Genomic DNA, 15,724 nt, shown 5'->3' with positions numbered 1-15,724 from the left:
TAGCCTTTGAGCTAAGAATAAAGGGTTTCTAATTTCCTTAGACAGAAATTAGTAGTTTTCCCCCCAAAAGTCTTCTTTAAAATCCAACGATGTATAAAATTTATACTGTAGATAATTTAGAAATTTTGGCTTAATGATGTTTTTATATATTCCAATATAACTAATTAAAATCATATTCCTTAATGATCTGTGAAATGATACGGCTCTGCCATGTTGAAGCAGCAATTTCAAATTCCTGCACTCCAACTTTTGCTTGTACATATAAGGCCAGACACACAAGAGCCATTCAGTAAATGTTGGATTTTTCCCCAAAACTTATGTAACATCACCATTTGATCAATATGAAGAGAAAGCTGGAGAGAAACAAATCACCAGTCTTTACAATAAACCAAATAATTTAGTAGGTCTCTTTCTGTAAACTGAAAACCAGCCTCCCTCTAACATCAATTGGTTAATGTCCTAGGTCCGTGGTCAGCAAACCGTGGCTCGCGAGCCACATGCGGCTCTTGGCCCCTTGCCACAAAATACCACGTGCGGGCACACAGGTACAGTGAGATTGAAACTTCGTGGCCCATGCGTAGAAGTCGGTATTTTGTGGAAGAGCTGGTATTTTGTGGAAGAGCCACACTCAAGGGGCCAAAGAGCGGCATGTGGCTCTCGAGCCGCGGTTTGCCAAGCTGCAGTTTGCCGACCACTGTCCTAGGTGGTTACAGACTCATTCGTGCCCAAATAGATACTTGTCTTGCCAACATAGTTTTTAAATGTTTACAACCTATTTGAAAAAATTGTCTATATACAAAACAATTAGAGAACATTTTAAAGCCATACTCAGTGCAATAGGAGTTAATTCTCAGATCACTGAGAGGCAGGTTAGCTAGGTAGCAAGGTCTTGAAACCAAACACAGAACCAAATAAAACACATGACAGATTAGGGCATCTGGGGAGCTAAAAAGGCAGCATGAAAATGGACACAAAACCCTAGAAGGGATAAACGAGAGACAAAACAGCGATATCTGGATTTCATCCTATAATGAACAGAAAGCCCCGTCCCTAAAAATGTGATAAAAATGCTATTTGAGAAAAATTAATCTGACAACATCTGTAAGCGTTAGAGTAACCTGTGGGAATCAGAAGCCAGTTTGGTAACAAGTGAAGTCCAGCAAGGGGTAGGCAATTTTTTTTCTGTGAAGGGCCAGAGAGTAAGTATTTTAGGCATTAAATTCCATATGGTCTCTGTCACAACTACTTAATTCTGTTATTACAGCGTGAAAGCAGCTAAATGACTGAGTATGGCTGCATTTCAATAAAATTTTATTTACAAAAGCTGGCAGCCAATGGCCCATGGCTATAGGCTGTAGTGTATGTATATTTATGAACACCTGGTCTAAACTGGGGTGGGGAGGGGCAACAACAAAATTTAGCTATTTTGTTTACTATGAAATGGAAACAAAGGTAACTTCAAAACTGGATAATAGTGGTGCTACTGATAGAAACTGACAACTCTGTTCAAAAACATGATGAGTTAGTGGTCTGCAGGGGCTGGGTAAGTAGTGACTGCTAATGGGTATGAAGTGTCTTTTCAGTGTGATAAAAATGTCTGGAATGAGATGGTGATTCTTGTACAATTCTGTGAATATACTTTAAAAAATCACTGAATTTTATGTGAATTATACCCCAATTTTTAAAAGGCAGTGGAAAAACATGCTAAGCATGAAGTGAGGCAGAAGACCCAAGGTAAGGTTTGTACCATTTAGCAATGAGATACATAATGCTAGCGTGTGTTACTTCTAACAGTAAGGGAAACAGATGATGGTTTAGAGACAAGAAGATGCTGAAATAAAGGAGCTCTCCAAAGGATAATACAAAAGTAATGGCTTAAGGAATGAGAAGAAACTAGATAGAAAAGGAATGGTAGAAAAAGACACAGGCATGACGAGAAAACATACCAGAAAAATATAAACATACTATTGGAAAGAAAGGTATTTTTAACATCAGATAGCATAAAATGTAAGCAATAAAGAAAATATAACTCTCACCAATCCTAACCATGTTAAAAAGATATAGCTTCCATTAAAGTAAAATTAGACAACCAACACCTACTTCTAATAAATATTACTACTAAGTAGGAGAGTTAGGCTAATGACATAGAAACCCAGTTTTTTATACCATGAGCCTATGAAATGACCTTTATAAAATCTCAAAAGCAGGTGCTTTGGGTACAGCTTTCAGCAAACATTTGCAATTATCTTTAAGCAGTAAAAAAATGCATGCCTGTAACCCTACAGATATGTGAATGAAGTCTCAATACAATTGTTTACAGTGTTGCCAAAGTTTGCCTTGCTTTCCAGACATCTCACCTGAATGGGTGGCCTTCATCTGATTTCTGGATAGCTTGGACCACACCCTTGTATATCCTAAAGCTGATAGTCACAGAGAGCAGGGCCAAGGCAATGTAAGCCGTTACGCTCACAATGCTGAATACTGTCAATGAAAGTAGCAGGAATAAGCTGGCACCAAACACCACTCCAGTCTTCTTAATGTCTCTCCAGTACAGGAGGTCGACAACTACAAATTAAAAGAGAAGAAATCGAAATTAGAACATCATTTTAACCATTTAGATTTGGCATATTTATATTTGCTCCACCCCTCCTCTTCCCCCGCTTCCCCCCCCAAAAAAAGGTCTCTAGAGAAAGTCAAAACCTAAAATGTTAAAGATTAACTTCATACACTATGTTGTATATTAAAATAATACCTGCATCTATTTCTATTTACTATAAAATGTTTCTAATGCAAATCTATGTCCTACATTCTAAATCATTCTGGCTATAAAAGTTTATCAAATCTCCCAAGCCCAGCATAGCAGACTTCTAATCCAAAACAACTTTTCTTAAAAATTCATCTTGAGGTTTTCATCTTCATTCAATGCATGATATATATTCAAATAATAAAAGAAAGTCTTAGCATACACGCACAAAAATGAGATACTTCAGTGACACAAAAATATATTTATCTACAGAAAACGACTAATTCAAAAAAATGTTGAGAAATTGAAAGCTACTAAAAACTACACATATGAGTTTTACAGCTCTGCTTTTAAGAGATTGCTCTTTAAGAAACTTAACAAAATTGTAATGTAATCTGGCTATCATTAAAACAAAAATGTCCTACGAAGCCAAAGAAAAAAAAACCTTAAGATTACCTGAAAAGCTACTTCCCTCTAGGAGTAGATATGTATATAATGCCACAAAAATTTAGGTGTCAAAGAAAAAAAAGAAACATGTCCCACTGTTATGAGTTTTACAGCTCTGCTTTTAAGAGATTGCTCTTTAATAAACTTAACAAAATTGTAATGTAATCTGGCTATTGTTAAAACAAAAATGTCCTACAAAGCAAAAGAAAAAAACCCCTTAAGATTACCTGAAAAGCTACTTCCCTCTAGGAGTAGATATGTATATAATGCCACAAAAATTTAGGTGTCAAAGAAAAAAAAGAAACATGTCCCACTGTTATATAACGTTTATTAATAGTAAGGAGTCAAAGCCTAACTTAGCAATTTTGCTCTTGGCCTATGGCCACAGGGCCACTATGGGGATCAAACACCCATAGGCCTATGGTCTCAAGATGGGGTTATGTACAACCCAGGGAGAATTCTGCAGTGTGCCAAGAGCTCTTATACAGTTCATCTCTCTCTGCATTGTAAACAGTTGGGGAGGGGAAAGAACACTCTTATAGTAACCTTCAATATCACCACTATTGGTGACTAGTTAAATGCAGTATCATCACGATTCCTTACCATCATTAAAATCTACTCAGTAAAACCTGATTATGAGATTAAATGACTTTAGACTTGAGAGGTATACACAATATATATTAAAGTCTAACCAAATTGCCCAATATAAGAGTTTTTGTCCCAACAGTTTCATTGACTAGATAAGAATTATTTATAGTTAGTCAGAATATACTGCCTGCTAGCTTAATAAATATTTAGATCTATACAATAGTTAAAATTCTAACAGTTCATAATTCTGGTGCGTTGGTGTGAATCAAGTCAATTTCCCTAACGTTGCTGATACAGGAATAATCATGTATATAGTCCAGCATTATGCAGTGATTAAAGCCTAAAATAAATTTAATTGCATGAAAGTACAGCAAACCCTAACCTACTTCTTCCTTTCCATCTATCATATGGGTTTCTAGAAATAAGGTCTTTCCAATCAGTGAGAGAGCTCTGGTAAACACATAAGCAAGCCCACACATATTGTGTGAAAACAGCTACATGAGAGGAATCAAAGCAAATACCCTGAGAGCCTTGGTGACACAAGTCCCGGGGTGGCCAAGTTGAGCTGCAAAGGTTAGAGCACTGAGAAGGAAAAGAGGGAAGAACAGCTAAAAGAGATCAGACAACTGGGCCTGATAGTTACACATAAGACAAAATTAATATGACCTACAAAAGAAAGGTCTGAGAGGTAATCTATGCTGTTACAAAGTCACCAAGTATAGAAGGGTTTCAATCTTTTTTTTTTTAATTTTGCAAAGGAATTTAAGAGCTTATTAGTGACGCTGCAAGGATGAAAAAGTATTAGTTTCTAGCAAACAGAATTGCAGCCTTAAAATTAAAGAAGACTTAAATGAAAAGACATCCCATGTTTAAGGATTAAAAAACATTATTATTAAGATAGTAATGCTATTCAAACTGATCTACACTGTAATCTCTATCAAAATCCTAAGCAGCTTTTTAGCAGAAATTGGCAAGCCAATTGTAGAAATCACCTGGAAATGCAGGGTGTCCAGAATAGCCAAAAAAAAAAATCTTGAAAAAGAACAAATTTGGAGAACACTTCCCTTTTTCAAAACTTCCTACAAACCTACAGTAATCAAGACAATGTAGTAGTTGCACAAGGATGGAGAGAGATCAGTGGAATAAATTAAGAGTCCAAAATAAACCCTTACATTTATAGTCAACTTGATTTCAACAAGGTGTCAAGACAATTCAATGAGGAAAATAAGTTTCTTTCAACAAATGGTGCTGGAAGAATAAAATTGGACCCTTACCTTACATCATATATAAAAAAAATGGATCAAAGACCTAAAAAGCTTAAACTATAAAACTCTTGGAAGAAAAAAAATAGGTACAAATCTTCATGACTTTGGATGGGAGAGTAAAATTCCACCACTGTGAAAAACAGTTTGGCAATTGCTCAAAAAGTTAAAACACAGAGTTACAATATGACCCAGCAATTCCACTTCTAGGAATTTCTACCCAAAAGACTAGAAAACCTATGTCCACACAAAAACTTGTACATGAATGTTTATAGCAGCACTATTCATAATAATCAAAAAGAAGAAACACCCCAATATCCATCAACTGATGAATGGATAAACAAAATATGGTGCCCTGGCCGGTGAGACTCAGTTGGTTGGAGCATCATCCCATGCACCGGAAGGTCATGTTTGATTCCCAGTCAGGGCACATCCCCAAGTGTGGGTTCGATCCCTAGTGGGGTGTGTACAGGAGGCAACTGATTGATGTTTCTCTCTCACATCAATGTTTTTCTCTGTCTCTGTCTCTCTTCCTCTCTCTGAAATGAAAAGAAAAAAAAAATCCTTGGGTGAGGAATATATATATAGTATAGCCACACAATGAAATATAATTGGGCCAGGAAAAAAAAAATGTGAAGTACTGATACCTACTACAAAAAGTTTGAAAACATTCTGCTAAGTGAAAGAAGCCAGACACCAAAGGTCACATAGTTGTGTAAGTCTGTTTATATGGCATGTCTAGAGTTGGCAATTCTATAGTGACTGAAAGTAGCTTCGCGGTTGCCAGGAACTGGAAGGAGTGGAGATGGGGAATGACTGCTAAAGGAGGCTGGAGGGATGATGAAAATGTTCTGAAATTAGATAATGGTGATGGTTGCACAATTTTGTGGCCATACTAAAAATCAAGGAATTATATACTTAAAAAAACTAAAAAGTAAACTAAAAAATTTACTTGTTTTAACATCTGTTTGTCTGCTAGGTTTAAACTCTACGAGAAAGCATGTTGTCTTATCTACCATATCTTGGAGCTGAGTACAAAGCTTGAACCAACTAAATTTTCAATAAATAGTACTGACTGACTGATTAGAATGAATGCATACTTTATGCCAATTTAAGGCATGCACTAATTCTAATTAATTTATTCAAAAATGCTTCTACGTTTTGGATTTAACATTTGTTTTAAACTATTTTTAGATGTCTACATTTACAAAATAACAAATAGCAATGCTTTCAGATAATTTACAGCAAATTTTGTTTTATGGGCTTGTATCTCCTTGAAGATTCTGAAGGACTGATGAATGCCTTTCGTCTTTATATTGTCATTATCTGCTTCAATAATATTTGCTGTCAGAATGGTATGTAAATAGTGGCCAGATTACTCTTAGAAATAAAAACATTTTAATTAAAGACTATGATATTTTCAAATTAAAATAATGGACATCTTTAAATAAAAAAACTGTTGGGTCACTAAAATGCTAATTTTGGGATCCTCTGTAATCCCTTTACTAGTTCTGTTTATGAATGAAGAGTTTAATGGCCTCTTTATTCTTGAGAAACCAAATTAAGATACAGGGCTTATAAAAGGATAGCATAACCTTTCATGGTTCCTCAGGTCTCCTGTACTGCAGAATAAGCATTAATCATGCACAGTAACCTAATGCTACTTTACTTTTATATAAAATGCTCATGAAATATCCTTTTAAAGATCTAAGATTAATTTAGCAATAGTCTTTCCTCTTAACAGCTGTGGGCAATACTTATGAATTACTAAAATAATGCTGACCAATAAAATTTTTGTCATTTAGAAAAAAAGTGATTGTCTACTCATTTTCAAAATGTGGATAATATTTATTTTTGTGATGTGCCATGCACAGAGCTGTACCATCTTTTACCAACTAAAATTTTAATTTAAAATAATTGAGTGCACTGCAATCCTTCCTTCAAAATAAAAACTTCTGGCCCAGCGAAGAGTTAGAAAAGTTGTCTACATCTGGTAATCATAAACTATCATCTGTCATAGCTAAAAATAGTGCTAGTACACGCAGAAGTCATCCAATTACATTTTGCCTCAAATCAAATTCTTACTGAATCTCTTCCTTGAATAGCCTGAAGTCAGGTTTCAACTTTAAAATCTTTTGTCTCTTGGGAGAAAAAGTTTGAACTAGTTGGTCACAATAATACTGGGAAGGAATGGTTCTAGGAAAATACCTACCTCTTAAACAAAAACAAATATTAAGTTCTCTTTAACAGAGTCAGGTGAACAATGAGTAAGGCAGTTAAATAGGAAAATTAATAAACAAATATTAAAATTAGAATATTAAAATGTTAGTTGCTATTTTTTACAATCATAATCTTAATAATAAATAATTATGTATTCATTAGAAATCACAATCCTTAATCAAATTCTTCTCAACTGCTAAGAAAAGTGACAAAAATTCAGAGTCAATCATTTAGCTCTACATAGTAAGCTTTTACTTCCACATAGTAAGCATTCACTTGGCTAATAAATAACAGGTGACGGTCCAGAAAAAGATCTGTGCAGAGTGGGAGCTTAACTCTTTCTTCCATTTCCATAAGCATGCCCGATTAGATGTCTGAACTTAGTTTCCCCGTGTGTAAAATTAGGAAAATGATAACCTCCTAACAAGTTAGTTTAAACTGAAAGGAGATGTCATATGTGGAAATAAAGGTGATATTTCAAGAGATAAAGTCAAGCAGGGCAATCGAATATTAAATGCAATGCTTAACTAAGCTCTGATTTTTTTTTTTTAAGGTGAATTCAACTTTCTCTGAAAGGACTGCTAACCTGGTTTTAGTTAGCAAGTTTCAGATAGATGGATACCTAGTATTGCTACAAAGTACCTTAATCAAATACCTGGCAAACCAGCATCTCTCCTGGCTTTCTTTTCTTCCTGTAACTAGAGTTTTTGAAAGATACACACACAATTTCAGATCCTTGTCTCTTTCATCACTAAATCTTTCCTGACTTAATTCTGACAACATTACAGTATATTGGTCAATTTCAACCACCACACATCTAAGGAAAAAAACATTTTATGTAAAACTAGCATAAATTCTATACTTGAGTTTTCTATAACAATTTAGTAATCCCCTATTCTGAGCAAGGAACTGTGCAAGTACTTTGTATGCATTACCATTAATCACAACAATTCTATAAAGTATTTATTATCTGCTATACATGAGGAAACTGGGGCTTAGAAGTATTATTAAATAAATTGTGCAGGCTTACAGATTGAAATTCAGCTCTGGTCATGAAGGTCTCATTTTTTCCATCATACCACATTTTGTATTTAAAAGTATATGTCAGTACTTAAGTTTGCTTTTTATCCTACCTGAGGATCCAAATAGTATTTCAATATCAATTGGAGGAGAAGCAATTTACTAACATCGTGAGCAGAGTTATATACATGAGCAGAATTATGTACATATACAATTCCAGTAATATAGGTTCAATGATAATAAATCATGTTCTGTTCAAATTGCAAAATGATTCCTAGAAGCTATCTAAATGGTCTCACTTTGAAAATAAAAATTGGAAACTATATCCAGATAAAACAACACAAATCAACCACAATGCAAAATTGAAAATCTTTCTAATAATGCAGAATTTTATGAGTGTAATATTATGAGTGATATTGGAGAATTATTCCAAAAAAGATCCAATAGGCACTTCAACCAGAACATCTGACCTCAAAAGATTCAGAGAAGCCACTAGGAAAGTTAATAAAACCCTTGAACACTTTCTGTAAAGGGACATCCTATATGATCCACTGAGAAATTCAACCATGAAGTAAAAGATGCCATTTTGTACTACCAAATAATTCTGTGGTAAAAATTACACACACTACAAGCCCCAAAACTTGATTTATCCTCACTTCATTCTAAGAACTTATCTACAGCTGTGATTACACCCTGTTTCATTAAGAATAAACTAAAACTTGTTTTCATAGCTGTTGGTTTTGTTTCAAGGTAAGTCTTTATCAAATCCTTTATTACCTATGAAATGAGTTTGCTTCAAGTAGTCTTTTTTACCCTACACTGTCTTTAAGTAGAAAATGTTTCAATACATTACGTAAAGGTAAAAACTACCTGTGGCTTTTAGTTGCTTCTAAGGATAACCAAACTTCTCTGAGGTAGAAAACTGTGAAGTTACCACACATGCCTCATTTATAAGTTAATTAAATTCACCAATATACTAAATTACTTCATATAGTTTTCAATACTTCCTTTAATCCTATTGATTCTATTTCCAGCTTTATTAAGAGGACAAAAAAATTACAACAAAAAATAATTCTAACCTCCCACTTCCAATCTCAAACCATAATTTTCCCTGCACAGGAAAATTCATATATGTAGCAAATTCCACTTTCTCTAAAGTAAAGCTAAATAAATATGCTCTTTCTAATCACATTATTTACACATATTTTGAGCCAATGGTTCTCCCTACCTGCACAGACTTTAACAATCTTCAGTTGTGAAGGATGTCACAGTAAGGACTCTTCTTATACAAAATCTGTATTTCTGATAAATTTTGATAAGCATGTGGTTGTTTATTTTAAATTACTAGAATTGAGCCAAGACTTAGACAAATAAATGCCTAAAATTAGAGTACACATTGGTTCAATGCATAACATACTATGGTGTAATTTTACTTCTTGTTGGCATCCAAGCATTACAAGAAATGGGCACCAGACCTTGCTCAAAATCCTATTTTCTACTAATAGAAATTAAATAGAAAACATTGTTCTGTAACTCTAGAAACGTGACAAGCTTAATAAACTGGAAGGGAGGGGGACTCAAAGCAAATTACTAACACAAAAAAAGAATGAACCTCATTAATAGGGAAACTAGTTTGTTATATTAATACTTCTATAACTTTATACACCTGTTGTACACACTCAAAAATAAATGCTCACTGAGTAAATGGCTAATAGTACAGATAAAGAAACAAGGTAATATCTCTCTTCATATCATTGACCAGAATAATCTAAATTATTTTAGATTAAAAATACACAAATAGCCGAAACCGGCTCAGTGGATAGAGCGTCGGCCTGTGGACTGAAAGGTCCCAGGTTCGATTCCGGTCAAGGGCATGTACCTTGGTTTCGGGCACATCCCCAGTGGGAGATGTGCAGGAGGCGGCTGACCAATGTTTCTCTCTCATCGATGTTTCTAGCTCTCTATCTCTCTCCCTTCCTCTCTGTAAAAAAATCAATAAAATATATTTTTTAAAAAATACACAAATAAGTGTATATAACAAAGAAAGCTATAATTCCTCTCATTTTTATGGAAAGTCAGAATTTTAGCAAATCTATAGTCTGAGAGTAGAAATTCCTAAATTTACCTCATTGTCAAATTCTTAACAATAGATTTGCAGGGATATCATTCATATTTGATATTTTTTAATCTTTCACTTACTCTGAGCTCTTTAAGTAAATGCTACATAATACAATATAGTGATGATAGAGTATTTAAGGAGAGACAATAGTATTTCAGTGTCTATCAACACCTTACATAAATGCCGAAGAGGTGATTGGATTAAAATGTGAAAGCCATGAAGTAGATTTAAATAGATATATTTACACATTTTATAATGCCCACCCCCACCCCCCATACAGACACAACACACCAAGTAACATAAGTCAGCATTATCCATTGTAACACAGAGAAATAAAATGTGGTCTCAGAATACTGCTCCAAAGATGCAAAGAGGAGCACTGGCTAAATTAAATTTAGTAACATCCTTTAGCCTAAATTCTAGCAAGAGATGGAATTAACTCAATAAATAAAAAGGTGATGTAGGGGATACCTACAGACCAGAATAACAATTCTATTCACTGCTTAAATATTTTTCCTACATTCAAGCATGTAATCCAATCCCTAAGGACGAAGAGAAATTATACTCCTGGCCCACAGGGTTCCCACTAGGCTTAAACTTTTGACAACACTAAACAACTAACACCTACCTTCTTTCATGGCTTGTGTAATAGACTACTGCCTCTTTTATTGTAGAGTGAAGATCATACAAAAAGAAATATATACCATGCTCAATAAGATGCCACAACTATTAATGAATAAAGTATCAAAACATGGGTCATTAGCTTTTATCTTCAGTTGTTCAAGTACAAATATAAATTGTAAAATAAAAACAACAGCCCTGTGCCACAAGCTATGTGGTCCTGAACAAATAATCTCTTTAGTTTTCTTGGGTTCCTTACCTATGAAATGAGAAAGTTAGAAAAAAAATGACTGGTAAAATGACTTGTCTGCAGGTATAATCTAAAACTCCTGGATTTATAAAAGTTGCTTAATTTACTTAACTGTTCCTTTAAGAAGGGGTAAAGTAGGAAATCCCTTTCCTTATTTCTCCCACTTGAAAAAACATTTTTAAAAATTTTCCAAGAATGCACAAACAGAGTTCAAGGCCAGGAGTAAACCTGGCTGAACATCAGAGCTCTCAGCCTCTTACTTGATTGAGAAGCTGTGCAGAGTCAACAAGGAGACCTACTGTTGAAGCCACTGTTCCTGCCTTCAAGGAATTTACAGGCTAGAAAAAGAGCCAAGATATACATATAAATAACTCTAATAAAAGCTACAGCCCAGCCTGCTGGCATGACTCAGTAAGTCGAGCGTGGACCTATGAATCAGGAGGTCACAGTTCGATTCCCGGTCAGGGCACGTGCCCAGGTTGTGGGCTCGATCCCCAGTGTGGGGCGTGCAGGAGGCAGCCGATCAATGATTCTCTCTCATCACTGAGGTTTCTATCTCTCCCTATCCCTTCCTCTCTAAAATCAATAAAAATATATATTTTTTTAAAAAGCTACAAAATGAAAACCAAGAGATGGGAGTTCTGAGGAACACTAGGTTACCTCTATCTGAGAGGATCAGTGAACACCTCAGGGAGGACTGGGCTGTTGATAAGCACAACTTGGACAAAATGAAACGGGGCAAAAAGGCATTCTACACAGAGAAAAAAACACAAGCAAATGCAAAGAACAGGCATGTTTAGGGAACAAGTCCTTCCGTGTGGATGGAGACAAAATAATGGGATATGGGATTATAAAAGGTGGGACTAGAACAAGCATGTCAAACTCGCGGCCCACAGACCGCATGCCTCGTTTTATTTGGCCCGTGTTAGCCTTTGCATTTGACATGTTTGCACTAAACCATGGAATGCCTTATAAAAGTCCAAGATAGATGGTATAAGCTTTAATTGAAAAGTAAAGAAAAGCCCCTTAAGTGCTATAATCAGAGGAACACTCTTGGAACATTAACTAGGATTTAGTGGAAAAACCAGTTGGGAGTCCTGGTGAGGAAATAGAGTACCCAGACTTGGGTAAATAACACCAAGAGGCCATTTCCACCATTGCTCTCACTACTTATCCATATAGGGAAAAACATGTGCAAATTTACTTTTTAAATGTAAACCTGGTTCTCAAGTAATACACTTAAAAACTGACAAAAACAGCTCTCTCAGAAAGAGTTAAAATCATCAGAAATGCATAGTTAGTATTTAATCTTGGCCAAGGTTTCAGGACACTCCCATAGATTGCTCAAAATAATTTGTACAATCTTGCTGGAGGGTAGTTTTGCAACAAATGCCTAAATATTATAACCCAGCAATTTAGAAATAATCATGAATAAAAACCAAGATTTATATTCAATTATATTCATTTTAATATAGTTCATACTTGAATATTTAACTGTATGGGATTAGTAGTACATACTTAGAATACTACAAGCATTAAAACAATGTGGACTATCTTTTAAATGAAAGGAATTTCCCCCATTTAGTGGGGGGAAATGATTACAGAACAAAATGTACCATATTACCCTCCCAACACAAAACCACTCTGTGTGAAGGGATGAATGCCTAAACAATAGGCTTCAACTAAGTTTAGAATGGAAAGTAGAGGGTCTTTCTCTAATCAATAGGTCTCTCAACACCAAAGTTCCTTTCTCGGGCATTTTTATTTTGGGGGGAGGCGCATTCCCAGGGGTTAGGAAGGCATTTATTTCAAGCAGCAAGACCCCTGCTCCTCTACCTGAATGTCGGTGTATGTGTACACCTATACCCATATAGTCAGTAACCTTAAGCTTTCAAAGAAATGGAAAGTGGCTTATCAAAAGCAAAAATCAGGGAGCCCAACAACCACCTTTGCAAGGAAGTATGCTCCAGAAATGGTTCAAAGCTACCGTATCTTAAGGTACAGTCAAACTGAATTCTAATTCTAGAAACATTTCTATCCCCACCCTACAAAACTTCCCTCAAAGGTCATACCTATAGCATGTTAAAAGCCAAATTCAAGAAGCACTACTAATGGACAGCAGTGCACATATTCCTAAAATTCCACAGAGTCCGCACCATTTTTCAGTCTTCATATTAATCAGTTTCTCTGAATTTAACCACTCACTCCTTCTTAAAAATCCTCTCCTTACAACACTATCCCGCTTCTTTTACTGCCCTGACTACAACTTCCTGATCTTTCCTGGTGCTTCACACCCACGCAATGTTGGTTTTAGGTTTTCCTTCATTAATCTTCGGCTCTTTCTATGCAAACACAGTAGTCCAGTCTTATCCATGGCCTGGAAATAGTAAATGGAAAATCCAAAACCTAAGCAGTAAGTTTAAAATTGAACACCATTCTGAGTAGCATGATGAAATCTCATGCTGTTCCACTCCCACCTGCTCAGGACAGGAATCATCCCTTTGCCCAGTGTATCCACGTTGCATATGCCTCCAGCCCTTTAGTCACTTACTAGCCGTCCTAGTTACCAGATCAACTGTGGATTCTTAGTTCAAGTAACCCTCATATTACTTAATAATGACCCCAAAGTATAAGAGTATTGGTGCCGGCAATGCGGATGTGCCAAAGAGAAGCTGTAAAGTGCTTCCTTTAAGTGAAAAAGTAAAAAACTCTCAACTTAATAAGAAAAATATCATATGCTGAGATTGCTAAGATCAATGGTAAGACCGAATCTTCCATCTGTGAAATTGTGAAAAAAATAATAATAAATTTGGGCTAGTTTTGTTGTCACACCTCAAATGCAAAAGTTATGACCACAGTGAGTGATAAGTGGTCAGTTAAGATAGAAAAGGCATTACATTTCTGTGTGGAAGACATGAAGAACACACGTGTTCCGACTGACAGCAGTGTGTTGTGCCAGAAAGCGCTGAGCCTATACAAGGACTTCAGCAAGAGATCCCCTAAAACGAGTGACCATATTTACATAACTTTCATTACTGTATATTGTTATAATTGTTTTATATTATTAGATACTGCTGTTAATCTCCTACTGTGCCTAATTTATAAATAAAACTTTATCATAGGTATGTATAGGGAAAAACATAGTACTCCATAGGCTTGGTACTATCCTCGGTTTCAGGCATCCATGGGGTCTTGGAATGTATTCCCACAGATAAATGGGTACTACCATCCTCATTTGTCTCACTTTGTATTCAATTCCCAATTCTTTATCATTAAAGCTGTCATGTCTCTGAGCTTCAGAGCTATTCTATCAACACTTCATATTTGAAGTTTCTAAAACCAAGCTTGGCATTATTCCTACCTACTTAAGCTCTATTTCTACAAATACTAATGCCCTAGCATTGCCAATGTTTTGCTGTGACTGAAATTTCATGTTGCCCTTTGAGCGCCTCCTTCACCCTAGTCCCACAAATCTATGTCAAATGTCAAGTATTCCTTCTTTCTCAAATCTGTCACTTCCATTCATTCCTATTTCAGGCCAAGCTCAGGCACTATGTGCCTTAAATTTGGGTACATAGAGTCATCCTAACTGTTCTGAGTTCTTCTCCAAGTTATTTCACATAGCACCCCAAACCAGTCTTCCAAACTTACTATATCTTATTGCTCTCTACTTTAAAACTTCCAAAGGCTCTTTATTCCCTTTATGGTAAAGTCCAAAACCCAATGTCTTCTGCAATCTGGCACACAGTATCTTTATAGGACCACAGAACATCAAGACTGGAAGCCTGGAGATCACACACCTAAGGAAACTAAGACCCAAAGAGGTAAGTGTCTTACTCTGGCCAAAATCGAAACATCCCAGAACAGAAACTTGAAAGCCTAGATTGATGTTTCCTAAATTTGTAATTCATGATTATAACAAGAATTAGATCAGGATGCATAATATGAAGATTGCCAGGCCTTTCACCTGTAAATCCTGATTTGGTAGATCTGAGTATGATCACAGGAATCTGAATTTTTAAGCACCACGTGATTCTTATATTCAGAGAAGTTTGAGGAAACCTGACCTAGATCTTGCAAATCTTCTATTTAATCACATTAATCTTATTTTTCAACTATTGTCCTGTAAATATTCTGTCCTACCCAGAAAGTTCTATACAGTGTCTCAGTTAATACCATGTTTAGTGGTTATATCATTCTTCCACACCACCCAAACCCCAAAACTACCCATTCCTTATTTTAAGCTCTTCAAAATCTTTTGACTGTCTTAATCAATGCTTTTCATATAACCTCAATAATCAAGTACTATGTAGATTCCAATTTTTTAAGTATCCTAAGAATAATAGAATATCTAAGATGAAATATATGTTAAAAATAGAAATTATTAGTATTGGTCTGAGCCTGAAAGATAAAATGTCTTAAAAACTAGTTCATCGGTGGGGAAAAAACCAAAA

General features: G+C 35.4%; 1 protein-coding gene across 1 annotated transcript in view; it reads right to left on the bottom strand.

Annotated features, from left to right (window-relative positions):
- RTN4 (reticulon 4) overlaps nt 1-15,724 on the bottom strand; it is a 55,948-nt gene that overhangs the window by 11,658 nt on the left and 28,566 nt on the right. Inside the window, exon 4 of the mRNA XM_014532007.1 lies at nt 2,358-2,565. Within this exon, the coding sequence (XP_014387493.1) occupies nt 2,358-2,565 (208 nt within the window). The remainder of the gene's footprint in view (nt 1-2,357; nt 2,566-15,724) is intronic.

This window comes from Myotis brandtii, unplaced genomic scaffold (assembly GCF_000412655.1).
Source record: "Myotis brandtii unplaced genomic scaffold, ASM41265v1 scaffold84, whole genome shotgun sequence".
In the NCBI taxonomy this organism is placed as follows: domain Eukaryota; kingdom Metazoa; phylum Chordata; class Mammalia; order Chiroptera; family Vespertilionidae; genus Myotis; species Myotis brandtii.
The sequence above is the reverse complement of the archived record's forward strand: the minus strand, read 5'-3'. Positions and strand labels throughout refer to the sequence as shown.